Below are 26,029 nucleotides of genomic sequence, written 5' to 3' on the forward strand. Positions count from 1 at the left end.
ACATGCAAATAGAAAAAATAAAATGTTTTTTAAAGAAGAAAGAAAAGTCATGCATCTTACAATTCACTTAGAGATGACATATAAGCAAAATAACTGATATTAAAAATTTTATGATTGGTGCATGAGAGAAGACAACATGTTATGTGGGAGGTCTAAGGTGAGAAGAAGATCATTACTGGCTAGGAAGGTTTTCATGTGTTGGACTTTTTCTTTTCTTTTATTGTATGGTATAGTTTGTTATAATCTCAGAATCAAGGTTTAAATTTTAAGGTTAACATCCTTGGCTCCATTATATCCATATTTCTCAAGCAGCTATTAGCACTCTAAATGAATAGCTTGGTGATATTAATAATTTGTGATTCAGTGTAGTGTTTAGCTATTAAAATACTGCATTCTCTCACTTAAAATACTATCAAATATATGTATTTGATTATAGAGCTCTATGAATATGTATGTATATATGTGTACATACTTATATTTTTATATCTATGTACGTATATGCATTTATAGAGAGGGGGTTGGGTGGAAACTGTCTCTGTGCTCAATTGTAGCCTTCTGGGGGAGGAAGGGGAAAAAACCCAAAATAAAAAGTATGCAGTAAAGAATGAAAGAAAACCTACAAGCAAGCAAAGCAAAGATGGACATTTGAATATAATATGTAGTATTAATTATATAGGCTTTCTTGAAAGGAAATTTATTACTTTCTATTTTAAATTCTCTCATATTCTGTTATGTATATAACAATGTTTCTTTTGTTTTTGTTTAAAAGATAAAATTTTAAATAGAATAAAATATTATCAAGATTGTTAAAATTATACCATATATATATATGAACAAGATCTGTATATTCACTGATTAAGTAAATAAATTCCAGACTTTATATTTCTGTACCTTAAAACTTTAAAGAATCAATCTGCCCCAAGAATAGGCTTCAATGCCTGTTCTTTGATTCAATGTTTTCTATTAGTCAAACACTATAAAAAGTAATCCTAACACCAAATTCTTCAATTACAAACAACAATAGATGTATTTTCTTGAATGCTTCAAAGAATTGACTGTGTAGGCATACTGTAATGTAGTTTGTCTGAAGCAAAGACCCAAGACTATTACCTTCAAATTAGAAAAAAAAAACCTTATCTTCTTATGTAATTTTACTAACTCATACTTTATTTTTCTTCCTTAAGGATATGATTTCTCTCTCATCCCATTCAACTTAGATCAATGTATACTATGGAAACAATGTGAAGACTAACAGACTGCCTTCTGTGGGGGGTGGGGGGAGGGAAGCGAGAATGGGGGGAAATTGTAAAACTCAAAATAAATATAATCTTTAAAAAAAAATAATAAATGTCCTCTAGAGAGACGCAAAGGAACCCAAGTAGCCAAGATGGGAAGGAGGGCGTTCCAAGCCTGAACAGCGTGGCCTCCCAAGGCCGGCCAGGCCCCGAGCTGGGGCAGGAGCGCCGCGGCGGCCCCCGCGGGCCTCAGTTGGCTCCGCCGCCCCCGGCTCCGCTTGGCGGGGCTCGGCCCGGCCCCGGGGTCCGCAGCGGGCCCGCAGGAGGCTCTCGGCTGCCCCGCGCACAACTCTCCGCGTCAGCGGGTGCGCGAGGCCCGATGGCGGGGAGGGGCAGGGTTGCAGTCGGGGCCTCCTTGGGGGCGAGGGCCTGGTTGGCTGTGGGCTAACGCGGACCGTGGCCTCCCCTGGCCCCTGGCCCCGCGGCTGGTGGCTGCGGCCGGGCGGGGAGGCCCAGGCGCCGCTGGCGGGGGAGGAGCAGCTCGCCTCGCACCGAGACTCGCGTCACCGCGGCGCAGGGATGTGGCGCGGCCGCCCCCTGGTGGCCGATTGTAATCACAGGTCGGGGGGGGCAGCCAGCCCCGGGGTCCGGGCCGGCGCAGGCGCGGCAGCGGGGTCCGGGCCGGCGCAGGCGCAGAGGCGAGGTCCGAGCGCGAGAACCCGAACGGCCGGAGCCGGGGCGGGGCGGGGCGGGGCGGAGCCGCCATCGATGTCTCGGAGCTCGAGGCGCTAGGCCTGGGCGGCCCCGCATCATAGAGACGCCGGGACAGCGGCGGCGGCGGCGGCGGCGGCGGCGGCGGCGGCGGCGGCGGCGGAGACTGCGCGCGAGCGGAAGCGGGGCCGGGGCTCCGCGGCCCGTGCGGGGGCGCCTCCCCTCGCCCCTGAGCCCCGCCCCCGGCCCGGCCCGGCCCGGCTCCGAGGCGGCTCCCGCGGGGTGAGTGGGGAGCGGCCCGCGGCCTCGCCCCCCGCAGGAGCGCCCCCGGGCCGCCGGGCCCCCTCCCCGCGGGCGGGCCCCCGATGCCCACCCGCCCGGTGCCCCCCACCTGGGGGAGCCGCCCCCCACCTTGGGGAGGCCCCGGGGCGCCGGCTCTTAAGAAAGTTCTTAACTAAAGCAGCTCCCCACAAAGAATGCCCCAGGGACCCCAACAGCCCCTTCGCGCCCCCGCCCCGCCCCCCGGACTAAGCCTGGCGTCGGGGACTCGCACTCGGGGCCCGCATCGCCTCGGTGACCTTGGCCGAGCCTCGGCTTCCCTATTGGTAAAATGAGGAGGGGGTGCGGGCCAGGTGCCCCCCAACGCGAGGCCCCGCGTCCTCAGCCCTCCGCCCCTGGGGTCCGAACCCCAGGGGGTCACCCCGAGGGGCCGGGAGCTTCTCCCCGGAGACCGGCAGCTTTCGGGAGCCTGGTCCAGGCCCCGCTGGGCCACCCCCGGGACTTGGGCCCGGGCCTGCCACGGGGCCGGCCTCGCTGGCCCTGCCTCCGGGCTGTTCCTCACGTGCGGGCCTGGGACCCCAAGGTCTGAGGAAGCCCCCGGTCCAGACCCCTCACGTCTCTAGCAGTGACCGCCGTGTCCGCGATCCGGACACGTCCGGGCCTCGTGTTGTGTCTGCGCCGCCTCAGGCCCGGCGTGGATGCGCTTTGTGCTGCGGCCGGCAGCTCCGGTCTCAGCTGAGGTGGACCTCGCATCTCCATCCTCCTGGAGGATTCCTCACACAAATAAAGCCTTGACTTTGACTTAGATTTCAGATAGCCGAGATGAGTTAGCTCCCATCTTTGGCCTTCCATTGGATAGGACAGAGCGGTCTTGACCTCTCTCACTTTGTCAGTACCTTCTTTTGTCCTTTGAGCCTTTGTGGTGGGAGTGGCTTGCTTTTCCTCTGGGAGAAAGGGCATTGGTGGCAGCTCTGAAATGGAGTGGTGCCTAGCTATGGTAACTCAAAGGGAATGGATGAGTCCAGGGCCTTGGTTCATTCTGGCGGCCTTTGTCTTGTTCTCATAAAACTTGAGTCTCTCTGACCATCTCAACAGTTTCAAGGTCAGATGTTGCAGAGATCGTCAGCCTGAAGAAGGCAGGTTGTAATACAGGCCTGAGGTGACCTTTTGGCTTATCCCTAGATTGTTAATACAATCTTGGGAAATTGTAGAGGAGTCCTCCCCACCCCACACTTGGGTGAGAATTCCTGGGATGGACTAATGATCATCATGTAGCTGTTGTTCCAATGTAATTACTTATTCAGCAAATACTCAGTGTATGTTCACCTATATAATTACAAGGAAGTCTTCTATAGTTTCTGGGGCCTCAACATAGTTGTGATTAGAATCTCTAGTTTCCTTCAGAGTTCCACAAATAGCCATATTTTTACTTAAAAACCTTTCCCGTTTCCCCTAATCACTAGTATTTACCCAACTCATACTACCTTCCTTCTCCCCCTCCCAATTATCTTGTTTTTTGTATACTCAGCATCCCAAGAATCTTTGTGTAGTTTTAAGCTTTTAGTAGCCCAAGTTTTGTAATATTATTTCTGGCTCCTGCTTAGATCATAAACTTCTTGAAGGTAGGAACTGCTTAGCTTTTGTCTTTGTATCTTCTCTTCCTATCAGGTAGCAAACATTTTTAAAAATGCTCATTTGGTTACTGTGAGAAACCAACTATTTTGAGTCTCAGAGCCATAGATCCTCTCTTCCTGGTCTTGCTTTGCTCATCCATGTCTCTGTAACTCCCTAGTCTTCACCAGACCAGTCAACCAGGCTGGCCTTGGGATCAAGAAGACCTAAATCAAAAATGTCCCTCAATCTTTTTGTGACCATAGTCAAGTCTTTTGGGCCTTAAGTTTCCTTCATTATTAGGTTGTGAGCTCCTTGAGGTCAAGGACTGTCTTTTGCCTACCCTGTATCCCTATTGCTTAGCACAGTGCCTAATAAAAAGTTTATTGACTGATGTACAAAATAGGGATAAGGATATCTATAGTATTTATCTCAAGTTGTTGTGAAGATCAAATGAGATATATAAATGTCACTTGTTGGTTTTTATTATACCACTGCCTTGTCCCTCTTCACTTGTTATCCTTTCTGACTCAGGTGCATGTGATTTCAGAGTCCTTGGGGACAGAATGACACGATGGATGATGGGGGCAACCCCTTCCTTCCAGATAGTATTATTTACCAGATTTTCTTGAGCCTAAGCCATGAAGATGTGCTAGCCGCAGGATTGGTATGCCGCCAGTGGCAGGCGGTATCTCGAGATGAGTTCCTGTGGAAGGAGCTGTTTTACCGATACTACCAGGTGGCCCGAGATGTCCCTCGTCATCCAGGTCAGTGAATAGATGGTGAAGTTGAGCACCATCTTAACTTGGGGAAAGAAGAGGACTTTTTTTTTTCAAGCCTCTAAGCTGAGCACTTAGACTTGAGACATCCAAAGCTTGTGTCACAAATTGCTGATGACTTGATAGTTGGTTCCTGGTCACAGTGGAATAATATTACCCAGAGCCATAGATTTAAAACTGGAAGAGACAGAGATCATCTACTCTAACTCCATAATTTTATAGAAGAGAATTGAACCCCAGAGAAGGAAATGGGTAAAGTCCCAAAGGTTCTCTGATGCCTTCTTTGTATAGAGCAGTATATTTTTAAGGCCTTGGAGAGATAGAATATTTGGATAAGATGGGATCTCTGCATTAATGGAGCATTGTATTTATTCATTTCTATGCAGGTTTGGGGGACATTGGGTTCCTGCCAGTAAGAATAATTGAGGAGGATAGCATACTTCTTCCTTTTATCCTACTCAGCTCAACCTATCCAGTGGTTATGTTCTTGCTAGGTCATGTTATAATAAACATGTTTGTTCCTTAGAAATCATTTGTACCTTTCTTTTCTCTTGCCCTGTTGCTCCCATCTTTTGACTTCGTGTGGTACAGCTGCTGCCTCCTGGTATGAGGAGTTTCAGAGGCTCTATGACACCATCCCCTGTGTGGAAGTACAGACCCTGAGAGAACACACTGATCAAGTCCTTCACCTCAGCTTTTCACACACAGGATACTTGTTTGCCTCGTGTTCCAAGGACTGTACTGTAAAGGTAAGACTGAGAGTCTCTAGATTGTTTCTGCAGTCACCTAGGACTACTGTTCCTATTGAACCTTCTTCCTCTTGGGAGTACTGGGATAGAGATCTAGCTTAGTTGACATTTCTTTGTGTCCAAAAATAATCATGGTGACTGGCCAAGCTATTGTCATTACAGCTAACCTTGGACCAGATCATCCTGGGGTTGTGGCTAATCTGCCTTCAGGGAAGAATTAGAGAATAGGCAGAGAGGGACTGCAGACTTGGTGAGGGAGAAAGTCTATGACTCTTCCATAGGGCCACACATGCATTCTAGGGAGCCCTAGCCAAAGTCCTTTGCCAGAATGGTGCTATGTCTTAATTCAGTTGTCCAGTAGAAATAGGAACTAACCTGAGAGGAGTCTGGCTCTTGACCTCCATTTCTTTAGTCAAGCATAGAGGGCAGCTAGGTGACACAGTGGATAGAGCATCAGCCCTAGAGTCAGGAGGACCTGAGTTCAAATCCAGTCTCAAGATGCTTAATTGTCTAGCTGTGTGACTTTGGGCAAGTCACTGAACCCCATTGCCTTAAATTAAAAAAAAAAGAAATTTAATCAAGGATAGACTTAGGTACAAATGAAGATTTGGGAAAGTCATGGGTGAATTCTAATTACAAGGAGAATTGTATTGATTTAACAAAATAAAACAAAAATGAAAGAAAGAATGTAAAGATCTTAGTTTATACTTTTAACCTGACTGATGATTCTAGACATTCAGCATTTTAAGTGCTACTGTTTGATCTTAAGAAAAAAGAGGTTGAAATTGTGACCACACTGAAACCCAGTTAGTTACACTTCTTTGGGTCTGAGATCATCTTCCCGTCTAGCACCTTCTAGTCCTGGGAATCTTGAACAGAGACATTACTTAAAGGGAAGCTACTTTGAGAAAGTTGATCAGTAGCCCCAATTTAGGGTTCCTTATAGATCTCCTGGTAAGAAATCTCATTTAGTCACCACTTATAGCTCTGTTCATCTAGCTGGAGCTCAAGCCGTGAATCCCCTATAACTCTTGCTATCACTTCTACCAGTTTGAGCCAAGGCAGAATCCCTGCACAGCTAGTTTTTAAAGAAAGGAGTTCACCAATTCCCAGGATAGTTTTCTCTGGGCCTTTTGCAACTGGAGTGAAAGGGAACCATTCCACATACAGCTAAGCTAACAGAGCTTACCATTTAGATCTTTGGGATGCTTTCATTGGGTAACATTGAGTATGGAACATTTACATTGATTTATGGGGATCAGATTATAGTAACTCAAGCTGGATTGAGAATCTTGCCTTTGGTACACTTAGCTCTGACTCTTCTATATCCACTACTACTGGTTTATAAGATTTGTCTGACCTGTTATTAGGTGGCATCTAATCCTTTGGAGCATGTTTCTCTTCCTGTCCTTTCTCTATTCTCATAGATCTGGAACAATGACCTGGCCATCTCACTCCTGCATAGCTCCAACATGAGGCCTTACAACTGGAGCTACACCCAGTTTTCCCAGTTCAACCAGGATGACACACTGCTCCTCGTGTCAGGAGTCTTCCTGGGGCCCCACAACTCTTCATCAGGAGAAATCGCTGTCATCAGCTTGGGTAAGACTATATTTCCATCTGGGTGATTGTTAGGTGTCTGGGGCTGGATTTGGACCTGGGTGTTCCTGACTCCAGGGCTGGTGCTCCATTCACTGTGCCACCTAGCTGCCCCTATTATTATTTTTTAAATTTTAGTTCTATTTTTTTCCCTCTTTCCTTTATTGCTCATGAGGGGCTATGTTTTTTTGGGGGGAAGGGGTATTATGTTTACTCTTAAACAAGAATATTTTAGTAATGTATAAAAAAAATCATTTGTAATTGGAAAAAAAAACATAAATACAGAAAAAAAGACTATATTGTCATCCCCAATCAAAACCCTAACCCACAATTACCTCCAATTCCCTTTGCCAGATGAGGTATTAGACTGACCTCTGAAAGTAGGGGGAGAGACTCCACTCCTGCCCTCTCATTCACCCCCCAGCTTTACCCCTGGCTTCTTCACCCCCTTCTCTACTTCTTTCCTCTCTGCTCAACAGACAACTTTGCTCTTCTCTCACGAGTGCGAAACAAGCCATATGATGTGTTTGGATGCTGGCTCAATGAAACCAACCTGATTTCTGGGAATCTACACCGGATTGGAGACATCACATCCTGCTCTGTACTCTGGCTCAACAATGCCTTTCAGGTTGGGAATACACTCTGAGATTCCTGGAGGACTCTTAACACTAAAAAGGGGAATAGAAGCCCTTGGATTTTTTATGACTAGGACCCTTAGGACATCAGACCTGGAGGGAAGGTCTTAAGGGAATGGCCCCAACTAGGAAGTCAGGAGTGCTGGGCAAGACAGATTTATAATCCTAATTCCGTACCTGATGTTCTGTAACACGTTGAGCCATTCAACCTTTCTAGGCATTTTTTTTTTTCTCTCTAGGCCTTCCCACCTATGAGAATAATAATCTCCATTTCAGGGTTGTACTGGTATCCTGGAAAAGCAGCCCACTCTCAGGCAGTAATGGTTTCATTGTGGTAGCTTGAATGCTTCTTATTCTTAGCTTGTCCTTTCCCCTAGGATGTTGAATCAGAGAATGTTAATGTGGTGAAGCGGCTCTTCAAAATTCAGAACCTTAATGCCAGCACAATCCGCACTGTGATGGTGGCTGACTGCAGTCGCTATGACAGCCCTGACCTCCTGCTGGATGCTGGAACCCAGCCAACTTCTGTTGCCACCTCCCCTTGCCGGGTTTTTGACCTGGGATGTGATAATGAAGAAGAGGAAGGCTGGGGCCGACTCCCACCAGAAGTCCGGGGCCCCAAGGAGGGGCTGCGGCGCTTCCTAGATGATATCATGGAGGGACGGGCACGACCTGTCTTGTCAGAGCGGAAACTGGAGAGCAAAGTGGCGCAGTTTCTGGCCCACAGCCGGACCAAAGCCCCAGAAACCAGTAGAGAGAGCTGTGACAAGAAGAAATATTTGATCTTCACCACTGGCTGCCTCACATATTCCCCACATCAGATAGGTAACAGCAAACTTCTGTAGCCTAGTGACCTGCAGGAAGGGTCAGGTTGTGCATTGGAGTATTGCTTGAAGGGAAGTGGCGGATGAAATCTAAGGAGACCCAAGGATGAAGAGCTATCTAGGTGCTCAAGAACAGAAAGATCCAACTGGGGATCAATAGAACTATCAGATTGAACAGCTAGGGCAGAAATCAGGTACAAGGATTGTAGTGGAGTTAGTGAAAACAGACCTGGAAATTAGGTCCCCAGCTCAATGCTTCATAATGCTGTTGAGAACCACAAGGTGGCAATATTGTAAATTGACATTTCCAGGTAGATAGGGCTTGTAGTCATGACTTCAGAAGTCACAAATTTCTAGCTGAATGGTTGGCTCTTATATTTTGAGTATGGTAGAGATAAGATAGAAATTCTTATGATTCTGTAAACTGATAGACCTAACTCCTTTATTTCTCTGGCTCAGCATTGTTTTATTATTTTTTTGGCAAGATATTCAGGGTTAAGTGACTTGACCAAAGTCACATAGCTAGTAAATGTCAGTGATTGAGATTGAGTCAGATCCTCCTGACTCTGTAGCTGATATTCTATCCACTATGCCATCTCACTTCCCCCCCTCCCCCAGCAGTCTTTTAGAAGGTACTAATAACCAATTATCTCTGGCAGAGACAATTCAGTACTTGGATTCTGAAAGTAGCTCTTCCCTTTACTTGCTGAGTAACTTAAAACAAAAGGACAGTTAGATGGTGAAGTCATACTAGGTCTGGATTCAGGAAGATATTTCTTGAGTTCAAATCTGGCCTCAGATACTAACTGTGTGATCCTAGGAAAGTCACTTAGCTCTACTTGCCTTAAAGACTTACCCCTGTTTCTTCTTTGTAAAATGAGCTTGAGAAGGAAATGGCAGACCATTACATTATTTTTTTCCTGTTTCCTTTACTCCTGGACTTTGTTATTCTGTCTTGGTATCTGTTTAGCTACCTTAAAGCCTTCACTGAGGCAACAGAAGTAGCAGCATTTGGGGTAGATTAGAATTGGATAGGGGGTGGCTAGGTGGCGCAGTGGATAGAGCACCAGCCCTGGAGTCAGGAGGACCTGAGTTCAAATTCGGCCTCAGACACTTAATAATTACCTAGCAATGTGGCCTTGGGCAAGCCACTTGACCCCATTTGCCTTGGAAAAAACCTAAAAAAAAAAGAAATGGAGACTTATTCAGGCCATTTTAGTAATAGGTCTGTCTTCTCCTGTTCACCTTAAATCTTTCCTCTTCCCTATCAGGGATTAAGCAGATCCTGCCTCACCAGATGACAACAGCAGGGCCAGTGCTCGGAGAGGAACGGCGTTCAGATGAGTTCTTTGACTCATTAGATCATGTAATCGATATTCATGGACACATCATTGGGATGGGCCTGTCACCCGACCACAGGTGGGGTTGAGGAGCCAGTCAAGTAGACTCCTAGGGGCAGGAATTGGTTATTGACTTAGGCAAGGGTTGCCAGCATCGGGGAAGTCAGTGGTTCCTCTTTTGGAATCCAAACTCTTCATTCCCCCTACCCAGGTACCTGTATGTCAACAGCCGCTCATGGCCCAGTGGCTCAGTGGTGTCAGACCCCATGCAACCACCACCTATTGCTGAGGAGATTGACTTACATGTGTTTGACCTTAAGACTATGAAAGAAGTGAAGAGGGCCCTTAGGGCCCACCGTGCCTATACTCCCAATGATGAGTGCTTCTTCATTTTCCTTGATGTCAGCAGGGATTTTGTTGCCAGGTACATCACCAGACAGCCCAAATCCATACATTTAAGATCTCATCCCAATTGGAACTGACAAGGGCCTTTTTGGGAAGTGGGGAAAAGAAGGAAGATTATACCCTTATCTCAACTGGGGTGGGGAAATTACTTGAGAAGTTTGACTTGAGAAGATTTCTACTCACAAGGATACCATATAAATAGTTTTCAGGATGACAGGAAATGCTAAGCATTAAGAATAGATGTGGGGCAGCTAGGTGGCATAGTGGATAGAGCACTGGCCCTGGAGTCAGGAGTACCTGAGTTCAAATGTGACCTCACTTAATAATTATCTAGCTGTGTGGCCTTGGGTGAGCCACTTAACCCCATTGCCTTGCAAAAACTAAAAAAAATAGAAGCCAATAAAGAGAGCTTGCAATGGGACAAAATAAGGCAAGACAGAGTCCTGTTTGTACAACCAATTCTTCTGATCTCTCCCTTCAAAGTAGGTTGTAGAATAGAGTGGAGGGACCTGGGAAGTCCAGTATATATCTATTTTGGGATCTTGGCTTTTCTCAAAGACTAGGATGCTACTAGTAGTATCTACCCTGGGGTGGAGGGGTGAGGTGAAGGATTTGGAAGTGGAACTTCCACTAACTTTGACTCCTGTCTTATATATATCCAACAGTGGTGCAGAAGACCGACATGGCTATGTCTGGGACCGACACTACAACATCTGCTTGGCCAAGCTCCGGCACAAGGATGTGGTCAACTCTGTGGCCTTTAGTCCCCTCGAACAGGAGCTGTTGCTGAGTGCCAGTGATGATAATACCATTAAAGTATGGCGGTCTCCTCGCACTGTACGCATTCATCAGGCCTCTCATCCACGGCCCCGTCCACTCTTGTTCTCCTGGCTGGGCAGCCAAAAGAGCTGAGGAATACCATTTTGCTAACTTAAATTCACAAGTTCTTCTGGAGGCAGATACCTTGGTTTATAGATTGTTCTGAGTGCCCAGACCATCAATGAACCAGTGAAAAGAAACAGCCAAAACTGGTGTGACTGGTCTGACAAATAGGACCAAGTCCTTCACCAAGCAATTACTTCCATCTTGCTCTCCTTCAAAGCCTTGTCCAGGAACTGACTTCGGAGAGCCTGCCTAGTGACAGAGCCTGTCACACTCTTGCTCAGGACCTTATTTTATTGATGGTAACTTGGTACAGAACTGAAGAATACTTTGCCATTTTGAGGCTTACAATAGTTTTGCCAGAAGATGAGGTTTAGTTATTAACATGAACTATTTGTTTGGGGAAGCACAGTCTATAGGGCAGCAATGTTGGCAGAATTATAGAAAGAACAGACTGCTTCACTTCCACTCCCCCCTCCAACTCCACTCCCCAAATTCCTTCAATTCTAGCACAGGGACAACTGAGTAGGATTTATAATTAGAAATAATTTTACAAAATAGGTTATTTGAACCTTCCTTTTACTTAGATTGCAATGTGTTTTATTTCAAAGCAAGGGTTCTCAATTTTTGAGGTTTGTAAGGAAACTTGTTTGTATAGACTTACCTGGAAGATCTGGGTCCCTTCTTGGAAGAGTTGCTCACTGTCCCCCTAGAAGTAGGGACAACCATTCTGATCAAGGACTCAGAGGTTTTCACTTCACGTGTGGATTTTTTTTTGGTAGTACTACAATTTTATTTCACATATGCCACTGACCCACTAAAGATAAATATTTCTTAAATCTGGCTCATATGAGTTCATTTGGTCCTTGAGATTTACTTTGGTTAGAAAGAGCTTGACCTTGGTTGAACCCAGTTTGGACCTGAAAGTCTTCTGTAGCCACGACCTACCTGAGGATTACAAGTAATTGGGACAGTTGATAGATCAACCTATTTAAAGAATGGCATTGTCACTACAGGGTCCAGGGATGAGGTGACTTCTTCCCCATACTGTTGTTTTGCCCCATTCTTTTCCTAAACTTGTTTTCAACACTGGCAACAGTAGTTCCTTTCCTTGTAACCTAGTCACAGGTCTGTCTGGGAAGCTGCAGGGAGGGGTTTCTGGATCTACCTTGGTGAAACTATTGGTATGGGTCCTTGTGGGGTCCTGGGATCAAACTGCATGTCTGCCTTTCCAGTACACCTCACTCCAGCCCTGAATAAACACTCACTGAATACCTCTTGTCTTGCTTTACATTTATGTTGTATTGTAAAGTACCGGAGATAGGACTCTGCTTAAAGTAAGGTTGTTAAGGCAACACTATTGCTGCTTTAGTGCTGCCAGTTGAAGTTCTATCTATGATAAATCTATGATCTTAGGCTCCAGACTTAACTCTCATAACTAGCCAGTGTAGGGGTGAATAAATGGCTCAGGAGAATTCTTACAAGTTGTCAGACTTGTGAAGGGAAATACCTGCCCAAAATTGCTCATCTCATTTGCTGAGTGTTGCCAAACAAAGAAGGAGGTCTTTGTTAGATTTGGAAGTAACCTCAGGAGTCATATGGTCTAAATTCTGCTCTTGTGAGATTCATGATTTGAGTAATCAGGGTTGTCCAAAATGTAGCCCACAGTGCAATTGTGTTTACTAAATGCTTTAAAATGAAGCTGAGCTACTGCAGAGCTCTCAATAAAATGGCAAAGCAAAATATAGTCAATTGTTTCAATAAAAAAAACTTTTTAAAAGGTTGGGGGGGGGCAGCTAGGTGGCGCAGTGGATAGAGTCACCAGCTCTGGAGTCAGGAGTACCTGAGTTCAAATCAGGCCTCAGACATAATTACCTAGCTGTGTGGCCTTGGGCAAGCCACTTTAACCCCATTTGCCTTGCAAAAAAGAAAACGAAAACTAAGGTTGGACAGCCCTTAACTAGATGACTGGCCTCAGGTCTCTTCTATCCCAAGTCTAATGATTCCCCTTTGCTTGAAAGAGTCCATTGACTCCTCACTGACCCTTTTGGGGAAGGGTACATTCCACCTCAGGACAGCTTTAACTTAGGATGCATATTTTTAAGGGAAGCCGTAATCTGTTTCTTTGCAATTAAATTAGTTCCCCCTGGGGCAACTCTGTTCAAATATCTATCGAGATTCCCCTAAGATTTTTCTCAAGATTGTAACAACCCCAGATGTTTTGGTCATTTTTCTCTGGACATGCTATAACTTCTCAATACCTTCTAAAATGCAGAATGTGGAGCCACTAGGTGGTGCAGTGGAGCCAGCCCTGGAGTCAGGAAGACCTGAGTTCAAAGTGACCTCAGACATTTAATAACTTGCCTAGCTGTGTGACCTGGGCAAGTCACTTAACCCTTAAATAAAATTTTTTTAAGAGTACATGTATTTTAAGTTAGACATTGGGGAAAAATGAATTCTAGTCAGTTCCCATAAACACTGTTAAGAGAATATAAAGCATTTTTCACTATAAAGGATATTTTTTCTAAATTAGCAGAACTATGCAAGTTAATAAAATTACTTCTTTCTATTCCACATGTATTTAGGCTATCTTCATATGCGTAATCAAGTAGAGAACTAGAATTCTCTAGAACCAATTATTTAGGTTCTGGGTTTTGCCTAAAGAACCCTAACAACAAAAACAAAACTGACTTGCATTAATCAGCTTATTCAATAAGGGAATGGGGGAGGAAAGACTTCACAGAAGTTTTCAGTAACCACTTTCTCAAGAAACAATTTATTGAGCTTACTATGTGTCAGGCCAGTACAGAAATTTGTAGTGTCACTCTGTCTAGCTGCAGGGAAGGATTAAAAAGAATCCCCAAAGTTTAGGGAACTAACACTGCAGCATACCACTCTCTTCACAATGGGAGATTACTGAGGTAGAATTAGCCCTAGATTTTTTCAGAAACTGTCAATGTGTCAAGTATTTGGCTACATATTACAAGGGTGAATTCTACTGGTGAGGAAATCATTTGGGAAATAACAGTAATATTGTCACCGATAAAATATTTTTTTAAAAAATTAAGGATCAAATCTGTTGAGTTTGGATATGTGCAGTCAAATAATGGTGTGTACTGGGGATTTTTAGCTACTTCCTCTTAGCTAACTCAAAAGACAAATGATACCTTTGAAGAGATTTTTACCCTATCAGCACTAACATGGGAATTTGAGTAAACACCATCTCCTTTTATCCTTTAGGAAGTCAAGGGGCCAAAAGAAAGGTCAACATTCATTTTTGGTTCCCAAGGCCTCATATTGTATGTCTGTGGGTTTTCTAACTCCTCCAAAAAGGTTAAAACTTGAGGCTTTGGGAAACTCCAGACTTCTCAAGGAATGTCAAAGGCAGAGCTAAATGTGCCATCAAAAAGATTCAGGTAGTCTCCTGAGATTGTCATGTGTAAAAGATCTTAGGATAATTATGTGAATGAAATGCACCCTCAGGGATAGGTGAAATAGACTGGTAATTTTGTCTCAATTTTTTGTTCACTGGTAGCTTCTGAAATTTAGCTGATGCTTTATAACTTTCCAATCTGGGGATGAAACCAAATCACAGAATGGTAATTGGAGGTTAGGGGTCTGTTTCTCTAAAACCTCTGGTTGCTATTATCCATCCTTTATCACAGAAATATAAGGTCTGAGTCATGTTCTAGGTGAGGAGAGCAGAGGACTCTCCCCTCCCCACATCTAACCATAGGACTTGAGCTCTGATGTTACTCAGAAGCAGCCAGGAATGATATAACTTTGCAAATTCTTGTACTGATTCACATCAGATGAAGTATTTGAAGAGGGAGAAAGCAATATTTGCATGTCTTTACTAATCTAAGTCTGCTCTGTCCACATCCAAATTAACTTCATTTCTTCACCTACAAGCACACAACTGCCTCAACCCCTCAATCACTCTTCATCCAGCCTGCTTCCTGACATAGCAGGTGACTTTTTTTATGATCAGGTTCCCCACCAAAGGTCACCAAGGAAGTAACCAAATAATTATAACCTGTCTTCTAGGCAGTAAATGCAGAAATAAGAAAGGTGAAGTGTGGGGGATCTGGAGGGGGGAGGGAAAAATGATACTGAAAAATTTTAAATAAATGATGATTTCTAGAGGACTATCAAGTAAGTCAAATATTCAGGAAGACATGGAGTTGAATGCATGCCAACATATATGTAGCCACAATTTTTTCTAAAAAAAGATTTAATAGTGATGATTGTTTCTCTCATTTGATAATGCAGACAATACAAATCATTGGTGTGGGTCCGGGGGTAGATAATCCCCATTCATTCTTCCCACCTCCCCCTCCATATAATAACGGCATGAATTTATCAGTTTAAAGGATTGAAGGACATGATTAACCACATCCTATCATTGCAACCTCCCTGCATAGCCACCCAACAGGATAGCCTTTGCCACACAAAGTGGATATAAACAGGGAATCAAGAAAATGAACTGACCTCCCTTTAATGAAAGGTCATGTTAGAAAATTCTTTGGCTGGCTAATCAGTAGTTACTTCTGTGAGCCAATTCTATTCCCTCAGGGATCACTCCTACCATCTTAAGGTGGCTCTGTGTCCCTGCATGATCTGTTAGGTGATCAAAGTGATATAGACAAAGTGACGTCCTACAATCTCAGGTGCCAGCAAAGGGGCACCTTTTGAGCCATAATGGGCCCTTGACAGACTTTTCTTGTCAATTCTCCTGGATCTTTTTCTGCTCCTATGTGCTCCTATGGGCTGAAGGGTCTAAATTAACAACCCTGCTAGGAAGAGCCCTTTAAGCAGTGCCAGAGAGAAATACTTTCTTGACTAACATGTTTCCCCATAACCCCCCTCCCTTAAAATAAGTCTGCTATCCCCACCCCCCTTATAACAACACAGATAGTGTATCAAGTATCTTTTATAGGCAGGAGCTTGCAGACCCACAGCAAATTTCAAACCAGTCCTGGGTTGAATTGCCTATTTCCTAGAAGTGGTTGCCCATCACTGACTCCCAATCTCTGCTGACAAGTCTTTAACCAAGTGCCTCTAATATCCAAGGTCTAGCCAGTGCCTTCTTCTCTTGGTCCTGTATATCACTTTTAGCTGAAGGTCAGGGCCTTTCCCTTCAGGCCTGCCTTGGCCCCACCCCTCTGCCCTATGAGCTTGGAGTGTGTTGAGGCGGGCTCTGCCCATAGGTGTGTAGATGAGACCCCTGCCTGAGACACTTCCAAACCAGGCTGGCACTAGGCTCCCATATGTTGATGGAAAGGTGGCATTAGAGACCCGTCAAATCAACGATGGCTTTGATGAAAATGGCGTCATCGCGCACATAAGAATTCTTAGACTCCATTTTGGAGACAGGACAGAAGAGAGGACAGCCACTTGCAATGTTCATATCACTGACTGGCCTTTGGAAAGAGGAAGATGTCACATCAGGCCTGAAGGCATCAATTACATGTTCCCGGTTGTTCTGATCTAGCAGCATTAATGTCACCTGCAAGAAGACAGAGGATGGTAAGTAGTTTCTCAGTGTTAAATGATCTGAAAGCTGAATTCTATTCTCCTACATTCAACTTCCCCACACCCACCACCTCCCAGTATTCAGCTGGGGTGAAAGCCTGGAAAACCCCAGTCAGTAGTAAAGAAACTGTCAGCATGTCACATCAGATTCCAAGCTGCTTTGCAACCCTAGAGCTTCCTGTTTCCCAGGATCCAAAATGAAGCAAGACAAGATCATTTACATTCCACAAGGAACAGGATGAGTCTTGCTTTTTGCTACAGTAGCCATGAGATCCCAAAATCTTTACCTCAAAGGAACCAAGTGTTTGTTAAATTCTTAGTATAAATTTTTAAAAATGTAAATATTGTCCAGGCATTGGCTGAGTAATGTACCTTCAGCCTGAAGGTGAAGGTCTACAAATTCAATAATGACTTCTGTGTTTTCAATCTAATGCCCATCCCATGAAGGAAGTCTCTTGTTTATCCAAGAGACTGGGAATTTTATTGCCTCTGCAGAAACTATATTTTTCCAGAGAAAAACACAATTTAAAAGACACATTTCTTCAGTCATTTGAAAAGCTAAGCATGAGGGAAGAGGGGCTCTTTGGAGCCCCATCACAGGGGCTAATAAATCATTTGATCAACAGGTTTAGGACCAAATGATACAAATATGTCTTGCTCTTTTTATGCCTATTAAGAAGTAAAAAAAGGCTTCTGTTTCAGCTACATATTAGGATAAGAAACATGGGTATGTAAAAAAGGATATTACTCTGTCTACTACAACAAGAAAGAACACTTTTCTCATTGACCCAGTCTTTAATTCAGCTGACTCCAGAGTGACTCTGGATAGCCAAAATATAAAATCTGTAAGCTCTACATCTGAGAGGTATATGACTAATATCTGCTTAAACTTCATGTGCCGTATGGCCTGCCTTTTGAAAGTAGGGTATGAGTTGGAGATAGAAGATTTGCACTATTTTCTAGAGTAAGACTCATGAGAAAAAAGCCTGACCTTGGAGCGTCCTCTGGGAACTAGGTGGGTGTTTGTGTAGGAAAATGAGAAGCAAGATAGTATCTGAGAAGCCCTCACTGCTACTAAAATTGAAAGAGAAGCCCCATGTTTACCAGACAGGGCTTACCTTTTGGTTAAAGGGCCAACGTAGAAGTGCATCATTTGGTCCTTTCATCACGACAAAGAAAAGAGAAAGGTGGGTCCCACGTCCAGTGCCATCCCCATTCAGATATATTCTCAAACACATCTTATAGCCATATTTGCTCGTGTAGAAGGCTAATAAAGCGATGCAAAATGTACATAATAAATAGCTAGACAAAACTGAGGGAGGAGAAAGGGAAGAAAAACCTGACTTGTTTTCAAGTGGGATTTTTCTTACAGAAGCTCTCTTGGGGGTTTCCCCAACAATCAGACTTCCAATTTCCAAAAGAGAGATAAAGGGCTCTCTGTCTAGAAAGGGCTGTTTTCAGAGCCAAGGAAAGAAACAGCTGAAAAGAAAATTTTTTTTAAATAAAGCAATGATCCCCACCAAATTAACCTCTAAAGAAAGTAAAGTGAGTAAGTAAATGGTAAAAGGTAAGTAAATGGAAACTAATACTTTTTATGATATAGTACTAACCCAATGATAATTTTCCAAAGATAACAAATTGATTTTAAATTTATAAAGGACCAGAAATTTTTTTAGAAAAGGATTTAGCCTTAACAATCTAACTCTAAATGCACAGATTTCAATGAAAAATTTGGAAGGGGAGGTTTAGGAAAAGGCAGCAGCAGTATAGACATTGCAAAGATGCAGATGAACAAACAGCTGGTTCTAGAATCACTGGTGAAGCCATGATATTAAAAATAACAAGGATATGATAAGATGTCACAAATGCTCAGAGACTTTTCCATTTCAAAGTTTTTATCTCAGAATGATGTGCTGTTTGAATAAAGAGATCCAAAACAGAGCAGGGAGAAAATAAACTCCATATAAGTGTCATAAACTCAGACCCAAAGAAAATTTATAACCAAGTTAGGGGCATTCTTATGGATTTAATAAGAGCAGAATTGTCTGAAATATCAAATATACATTTTCCCTGATTTATATAGGAAAGAGTTGAGAAGTAGAATCACTTGGTTGACATTAGGAGACTCTTTGCTAATCTATTATAACCTCAACTCAAGTTTCATTGAGAAAATTATCTTTTGTTAACCTCGGCTTTTTCCTAATGAACTTCTACTTTACCCATCTCAACTGAGAAAAGCCTGAGATTATGTGATCAGTACCCTCCCCTCAATCACTTTGAAATCATCATCAAGGTGATTTGAATAACTCCGCCCAAAACTTAATTGCTTGACATTTTCAAAATGAATATGAATATTTGTGAACAAGTTGTCTTATGCTTGAGAAGTTAACCAAGATGTGGAAGGAGGCAGAATTTTTTGCAGGGAGATATCTACAATAGAAGAAATATCTTAAACATTTTTATTATCAAATAGTCTTTCATTTCACCAGTAAAATTCTTCTCTTTTACACTTGCTCCAGATTAATTCTTTTAAGACATCAGTACTCAAATCACCAAAGAGTTATACTGTACATAAAAGTGGGAAAACCTCACTAGGGTCAAATTTTGTCTGCATGGGCCAGCAAAGAGGAAGTAGTTCAAAACAGGAGAATACTAAAAACATTCTTTTTTAGTTATGGAATAATGATAAAATTTTTGAGGCAGTAAATTTTCCTTATTTAACTTCATCTTAGCCCAAATAGGCTGAGAACCTGCAATCTCTAGGGTATCTAGCTGATGATAGAGGTGGGTCTATCAGATACCTCATAGGTAGCAGAGATAAACTAAACTAAAATTCAAGATTTGCCTTGGATAAGTCATGTGAGTATTTAAGGAAGATGACTGTATGTCAGGGAGCAACATGGCCTTCAGGTAGTAATGTTATTACTACGCCATTACACTGATGGTAGAATATCAGGAAAGAGAGGGAACTTAAAAGAAATTCACAAGTTGGATAAAAGATCACCCTAAATAAACTCCCAATCTTTCTCCTGTTTAACTGCTCAAGTTTAGTAGTGCAGTTTTGATTCCTTCATGAAAAAAAAATAAAAAAAGACTAACAGGAGGAGGTGGAAATTTTCTAAACCTGATCTACAGAACTGCAGGTGACATTTCCACATGCCCACCTGAATAAATGGAATATGTGGAGTACAGAAAAAGATGCCTGTTACAAGGTTATTTTCAAGAGAACAACCTGGAGAAAAGATGGCAGGAGAGCGACCAGCCATGGCTTCCTGGCGTTTTCTAGCAAAGTCTGTTATCTTCCATATGAAAATTCCATCATAAGTAGAAGCTTCCATTTCAAGGATCTTCTGTTCCATGTCAGCCATTGCCAGGTCTTTCAGTCCTATACTCCTTTCCAGCTGCTGGACCTAATGGTTGGAATACACATTGTAGTCTTGTTAGACCTCCATTATCTGCTATAGCTCCAAGGGAATAACTGAGGTCCTGTTGGTATCTTCTGACACAAATTCCATCAAGAGTACTCTCAATATTACAGGACAAGCTAAAGTAAATATAATCTGCCACTGAAATCCAATTCAACAAAACATAGCAATTCCAAATCCTCACATCTGAACTTTCTATCAATTTCTTGTAAGACAGAAATCTTCAAAAGATGTTTCCTAAGGCATCTTTATGGGTCCTTGGAAGAATATAGTGGGCTGCATTTAAGTGGTATCTAAAATACAAATCCTTTCCCAACTATGATCTAGGAAATGAGAAGTTAAAGCACCAAGAATAATAAAAATACCTGAAAAACTTCATAAAGTTCCTCCTACAGAACATTAAAAAACAGTAGCTCCAGGAATATTTTTACCATTGTGGTCAATGGGATGAAGGAAAATGCAGTGAAAGTAGATTTTTACTTCTTGAAAACCAAATAACAATGAAAATAACAACTAATGTTCACCTGGGTAAATAGCTATATGATAAGAATTTGGGGAGATAATGAAACAGGAAAGAGGAGACTAGGGATGTAATTCCATTTTTCACTAACTTGTGACCTTGGTTTCTTTATATGTAAAATGAATGGACCAGATGACATCCGTTGTCTCTTCCACCTCTAAAATTCTATGCTTCTGAAGGGCAAGATTTAAATAAAAAGTGGTGAGAATAGTCAGATTGTCACAGGATATTCAAACACACATACAGTCCCAAAAGTAAGTTAACTGCTGAAGCTCCCCCACATTACAGACCTTGGTACTGAGAGTTTCAATTTTCTCCTGGTCTAGGCGATGCTGCCTACTGCAAGCTTCAGCTGTCATGGACACTCTCTCCACTTCCCGGTTTAAGACACAGACAATGTTCTCAAAAGTGACTGTTTTTCTTTCCAAAGTTTCGCATCTCTCCAACAACTCTGTAGACTTGGATATCTCTGATCCCAAGGCCAATGGGTTGTTTTCCCAGCCCCCCATGTCACCTTGGCCAAGAAGGGGACCAATATCTCCATGAAAGTGCCTGGCCTCAAGTACAAAGTTTAACAACATGCAGAGGTGCTCAGCCACCTTCTGAATTTCATGATCTTGCTGTTTCTCATTTTCCACCTAGAGAAAAGAGGGATAGCTATTAAGTAATTATAGTTTTCAGTGACACATAATGACAAAAAAGGGGATTATAATTTTTAACTTAAAAACTGAAAAGAAGAGATATATACACTTAAAGGTGGAAAGATGAAAAGATAAAGGACCTCAAAAATGTCCCCAATTTTTTATTCTGTGCTCAATTTTGAGGAAATAAAATCTTAAAACGATGACAAATTTTGACCTCTCCTCTAACTCCTTTTCAAGTATACCAGCATATCTGATACTGACTACAAGTAAATTGGCTAAATTTTACATTTAAGTTTCAAAACAAATAAGTTTGCCATTTTACCAAGAATCTGAAATGTGATAAAAATTAATAATTCTTTTTTTGCTTCCCCAATGAAAATTGACCAGATCACCTACATTTTGACCATAAATGTCCCTATCAATATACAAAATGCTTTCCTTCAACGAGCTCAAATAAAACATTTGTCCCCATGTGTCTTACTACCAGCCTCCAACATGAGTTTCTGCAAAGCTAATACTAACAAGTAAATTAATGCAGAATTTTTTCAAATCTTAATTTCTACACTGCTTTAAATTCTCATCTTGATCAATGAAATTGTCATATATGTATGTGTGTGTGTGTGTATACACACACACACACAAATCAATTTACTCTTTTAAATCCAAAATCTGCAAGATTAGAAAGTTCCAAATCTCCTGAGTTAAAGAAAGGTTGTATTAATTACAATTGTACATACAACATGCTTATTAACACAATACATTATTAGTATGTGACCAGAAAATTTCATAGATAGACAATTTGCTTATTAAACTACTTTGTATTTATTATACTATTAATTTTGTTGTATTATAATGACCATTTCTGGACATCTACATTTTGATGGTTCAAGACTTACTTATTCTAAATAGTCTTTCCTAATAAAACATTGGAATTTAAATATACTGATTTCCTAATTTTTTTGTGTCAAATCATGTATCATTTTCCCTCTCTACCAAGGATTTAATGTCTTAAAAGTCTGAGTTGCTTGCTTCAAATAATTGTTTAAATTTTGAAAAAGGGAATCCAAAGCAATCCCTTGACAAGTCAGTCCCTTAGTGTAATGAATATTAGGAGACACATTCAAAGCTGCCAACTTATTGATGAAAATACAAGATACCTTTTAAAGATTTATCTAAAATAATATGATCTTAACAGAGATAGTGGAATAACAAAATTTTATATATAGAAGATTCATTCTGGGCTTGGTAATATTTCCGCTCTTGAAATAGAAAAAGTCTAAAAGGATAAGCTGCAGTTCTTTAACTGTTATTCAGGAGTTACAGATACTGGATAGTCGCAGCCTGCTGCCACTATACATAAAACTGTGCTTCATACTGTGCTTACTCACCATTTCAGTACAGCCAACAACATGGAATTTGCAAGGCCCTTTGCATTTGCCACAGGCCTTGACATGGTCCTGAAACTGAACAGAGAGAGGAAAATATACACCATACATACAGGATCAATTCAGTTCAACCAGTATTAAGCACCAGCTCTATACCTAGCACTGGTGGGGACAAAAATGAGAAAAAGAACAGTCTCTGTCTCAATGAAGTTTCTGCCTCTTGTTATAGTTATTGCCCTGGCAAGTCTCCAAGCAGAAGGTAAACCCTGAAGGGAGGGAGGTATCTTCATTTGACACTTCATGCTTCTTTCCATCAGCCCCTATTCTTTCCCTCTTTGCTCCAATTTGATAACTAGATAGCTCCTCTCCTTGCTAAGACACTGTTCTGCTTGTGCTTTCAATATCGCTTCTTGCTATTTCCAACAGAAGCGCATCTCTGCTCCTGCCTCACACTTCTGCTCTCTCCTTATGTACTAGTTCCTTCCTTTCTGTCTATACAAATATTCAGGGTCTCCTTCATCCCTGGAAAAACTTAAAAATGATAATAATGTTTCTCAAAGAAGAGCATGATATCAGAGAGGTGATGCTATGATGAGCAGTGAATTGGATTTGAGGGGGTCTATGCTAAGTCACCAGCCTCACTTTCTCCTCCAGAGTCTTCCGAGTTCAGTGAATAGATATGGATCAGGATGACTGGAGAGGCCCCTGGATGTGGGGCAAACAGGGTAAGTGACTTGCCCAAGGTCACAAAGCTAGTAAATGTCTGAGGCCAAATTCAAACTCCCGTCCTGACTCCAAGACTAGTGCTCTAGCCACTGTGCTATCTAGTTGCCCCCTTGGAAAAACTTACCCTTGAACCAACCCCATAAATTATGATCCCATCATTTTCCTTTCATTCATGTTTCATTCTTTATAACTGATTCATAACCAAAAAACTCTTAGAATAAGCTGTCTACATTCACTTCACTTTCATTTTGACCCCTGGTTATCTACTTTCAAGAAGCTCACATTGCAAACTTCCTTATATCTGTTGAGGGCATCACTACTCTTCTAGTTCACAGTCTTCATGTCATCCACAACTCTTTATACTCCATTTCTAGCTGTGTGATCCTGGGCAAGTCACTTAATCTGTCTGTGAAATGGGGATAATAACAGTACCTACCTCCCAGTATTTTCAAGGATCAAATGGGAAAATGACTACAAAGTGATTAACACAGTGCCTACAGAGAGTAAGGACTATCTTAATGTTCGTGATGATGATGATGATGATGATGTGCAGAAAAAGCCTTTGATCAGCTAACATGAAAATTGCAAAAGGAAATATATCTGATGACTGAAGAAACTTTGCCAGGGCCTAAAAGTCACCTCAGAAATATCAAGTCAGTTTATGGTCCTGAGAGTGGAATGAGCAAAAGCCAAGAGGAAAGCATTCCAGCAACACCCCTGAAAAGGAACTGCTTGGGAGGGAGAAAAACAGTTCAGCTATAGCTTGGACCCAGATCTCCTTTTCCACCCGCCTGTTGTTTGGAGGAGAACCTTGTAACTTTCTAAGGTCCACAGGGTTTGGATTTCTCATCTTCTCATCAGTGTTCTAGCAACATCCTCCAAGATACCAGCAGTTGACATTTTAGAATATTGTGCTTGGGCAGCAAAGTAGAGCCTAGATATGATGTAGAAAAATAGATTTGGGGTACCACCAGAAGCCAAGAAAATAACTTAAACTATGCCTAAGGTGAATATCTTGAGCACCCCAAGAAGGGAGAAAATAACTTATAGAAACCAAGATAAGTGAGTTACCCTGCTGTGCGATGTGATCTCTAGACTTGACCCCACTTTCCCTTGGACTCTATATACTTATGGGAGAGTGTGTTGAACTTCTAGGAGAATGTTTTACAACAATTGGTCTTACAGTATCATCTTAATAAATAACTTTCTAAAAGCTACTTAAGTTTGGATAAGTAAATGGTAATAGATTCACAGTCAAGATGGATCAGGGCTCTGGAAGAAATAGCTGCCAACTCCTTAAGGCAAATTCTAGAGCTCTTAGAGGATCTTGTAGTCAAGATTTGGGGCCTAGACTTATCAGTCTGAGTAAGAGCTGATAGTGTAGTTCCATAACATATGTTACATGCACAAAATCTCATAACAATACCTTTCTTTCAATTTATTTGACTGTCTATTCTTTCTAGGCCCTCATCAACTGTCAACTGGACTACTGAAATAATCTTTACCCTCTTTAGCCTCTCCAAATCATCTTCCCCACAACCAATAAAGGTCCAACTTATTAAGCATATCTCATCTGCCAGGTACTGTGCTAGGTCTGGAAATGAAAAGATAGAAATGAAAATAATTTCTGTCCTCAATAAATTTACATTCTATTGGGAAAAAGATGAATTCCTATGGTTTTCAAACTTCAAACTCTGGCTTGAATTCACTTCATAATCTGGCTCCAGTCAATTTTTCAGTTTATTTCATATTATTCCACTCTTCATTAAATGTATGTTCTAGCCATCACACTGTTTTCCAACTACACACAGTCAATAGTATTTGCTTCACCAATTATGAAGAGTAGAATGGTTCACTATAAGGTGAAAATGTTCTCAAAAAGTTTAGTATATGACCTGACATTTTAGAATATTATCAATGATATGTTTGTTTTCAACATCTGGATAATAGAACATTAAAGTTTACTCTAACAAGAAAGTTTTCCTCATTCTCTGGTGAAATTTTAATTAAAATACAACAAGGACAAATTTCTGTTGCATGGATGGTGAAAGTTATAGTATCACCTATACACCAAGGGGAGTGGAACAGTAAGATGAAGTAAATGGACTTAAATTTACACATCTTTTGAATGAGTTACCAAGTGAAGCTTTGGTGGGACACTTAAAATAGGATACACAGCCAACTGTCTAATACAGTTTAAGTTAACTGAAAGGGAAGTAGAAACATGAACAGAAGCAAGAGCTAAATTCTTTCATAGGATTACAAAATTAGAATGGAAAAGGGCATTAGAGATCATCTGAACTAAGTCCTTTAGTTTACAGATGAGGAAATACAGGTCTAAAGGGGTTATTATCTGTCCAATGGTTTAAGGAATGTAGTAAGTGTTCTAATAAAAGATGAATATAAAATTAGAGATACAAGGGAAGACTTATATGAACTAATGAACAGCAAAATAAGCAGAACCAGAAATATATAATTATTTTAATAATATAAATAAAGAAGCTCAACACTGAGAAGTTGTTTTGACTAATTCTGATCTCAGAGAAAAAGAAAGAAATATGCATTTTCTCCCTTTGACAGTGTGGGGGCACTATGAGTACAAAATGCCAGCCATTATAACTGTTTAACATGGAATTTGAATCTAGGTTTATTGGGTTTTTTTTAAAACTCCAAGTACAATACTTTTCCTAATATACTTTACTTTCTTGTTTTATTTATTTATTTATTTATTTATTTTTAGGATTT

At 41.8% G+C, this 26,029-nt stretch overlaps 2 protein-coding genes across 8 annotated transcripts in view; one reads left to right on the forward strand and one right to left on the reverse strand.

Annotated features, from left to right (window-relative positions):
• The first annotated feature begins 2,106 nt into the window (after positions 1-2,106).
• Positions 2,107-12,323, forward strand: FBXW5 (F-box and WD repeat domain containing 5). Of its 3 annotated transcripts, none has more exons than XM_074210648.1 (9): positions 2,107-2,228; positions 4,371-4,603; positions 5,207-5,364; positions 6,792-6,966; positions 7,443-7,591; positions 7,976-8,423; positions 9,694-9,841; positions 9,974-10,186; positions 10,833-12,323. In XM_074210648.1, the coding sequence occupies exons 2-9, from the start codon at positions 4,411-4,413 to the stop codon at positions 11,077-11,079; spliced, it is 1,731 nt and encodes a 576-aa protein (XP_074066749.1). In that variant the 5' UTR covers positions 2,107-2,228; positions 4,371-4,410; the 3' UTR covers positions 11,080-12,323. The 3 variants fall into 3 exon arrangements, with proteins under 3 accessions (XP_074066749.1, XP_074066751.1, XP_074066750.1); XM_074210650.1 differs by having other exon boundaries at positions 4,387-4,603; XM_074210649.1 differs by lacking the exon at positions 2,107-2,228 and adding an exon at positions 2,535-2,551.
• Positions 7,690-26,029, reverse strand: part of TRAF2 (TNF receptor associated factor 2) — a 65,717-nt gene continuing 47,377 nt past the window's right edge. For 4 of the 5 annotated variants that reach the window (XM_074210643.1, XM_074210645.1, XM_074210647.1 and 1 more), the window contains 5 exons: positions 22,562-22,636; positions 20,820-21,167; positions 19,817-19,994; positions 17,703-17,851; positions 7,693-16,558 (listed from right to left, as the gene is read on the reverse strand). In XM_074210643.1, coding sequence (XP_074066744.1) covers positions 16,340-16,558; positions 17,703-17,851; positions 19,817-19,994; positions 20,820-21,167; positions 22,562-22,636 — 969 coding nt within the window. In that variant the 3' untranslated portion in view covers positions 7,693-16,339. Of the gene's footprint in view, positions 16,559-17,702; positions 17,852-19,816; positions 19,995-20,819; positions 21,168-22,561; positions 22,637-26,029 lie in introns of all 5 variants that reach the window. The other variant, XM_074210644.1, reaches the window with a different exon arrangement.

The sequence above is a fragment of the Macrotis lagotis genome, chromosome 1 (assembly GCF_037893015.1).
Source record: "Macrotis lagotis isolate mMagLag1 chromosome 1, bilby.v1.9.chrom.fasta, whole genome shotgun sequence".
Lineage (NCBI taxonomy): Eukaryota > Metazoa > Chordata > Mammalia > Peramelemorphia > Peramelidae > Macrotis > Macrotis lagotis.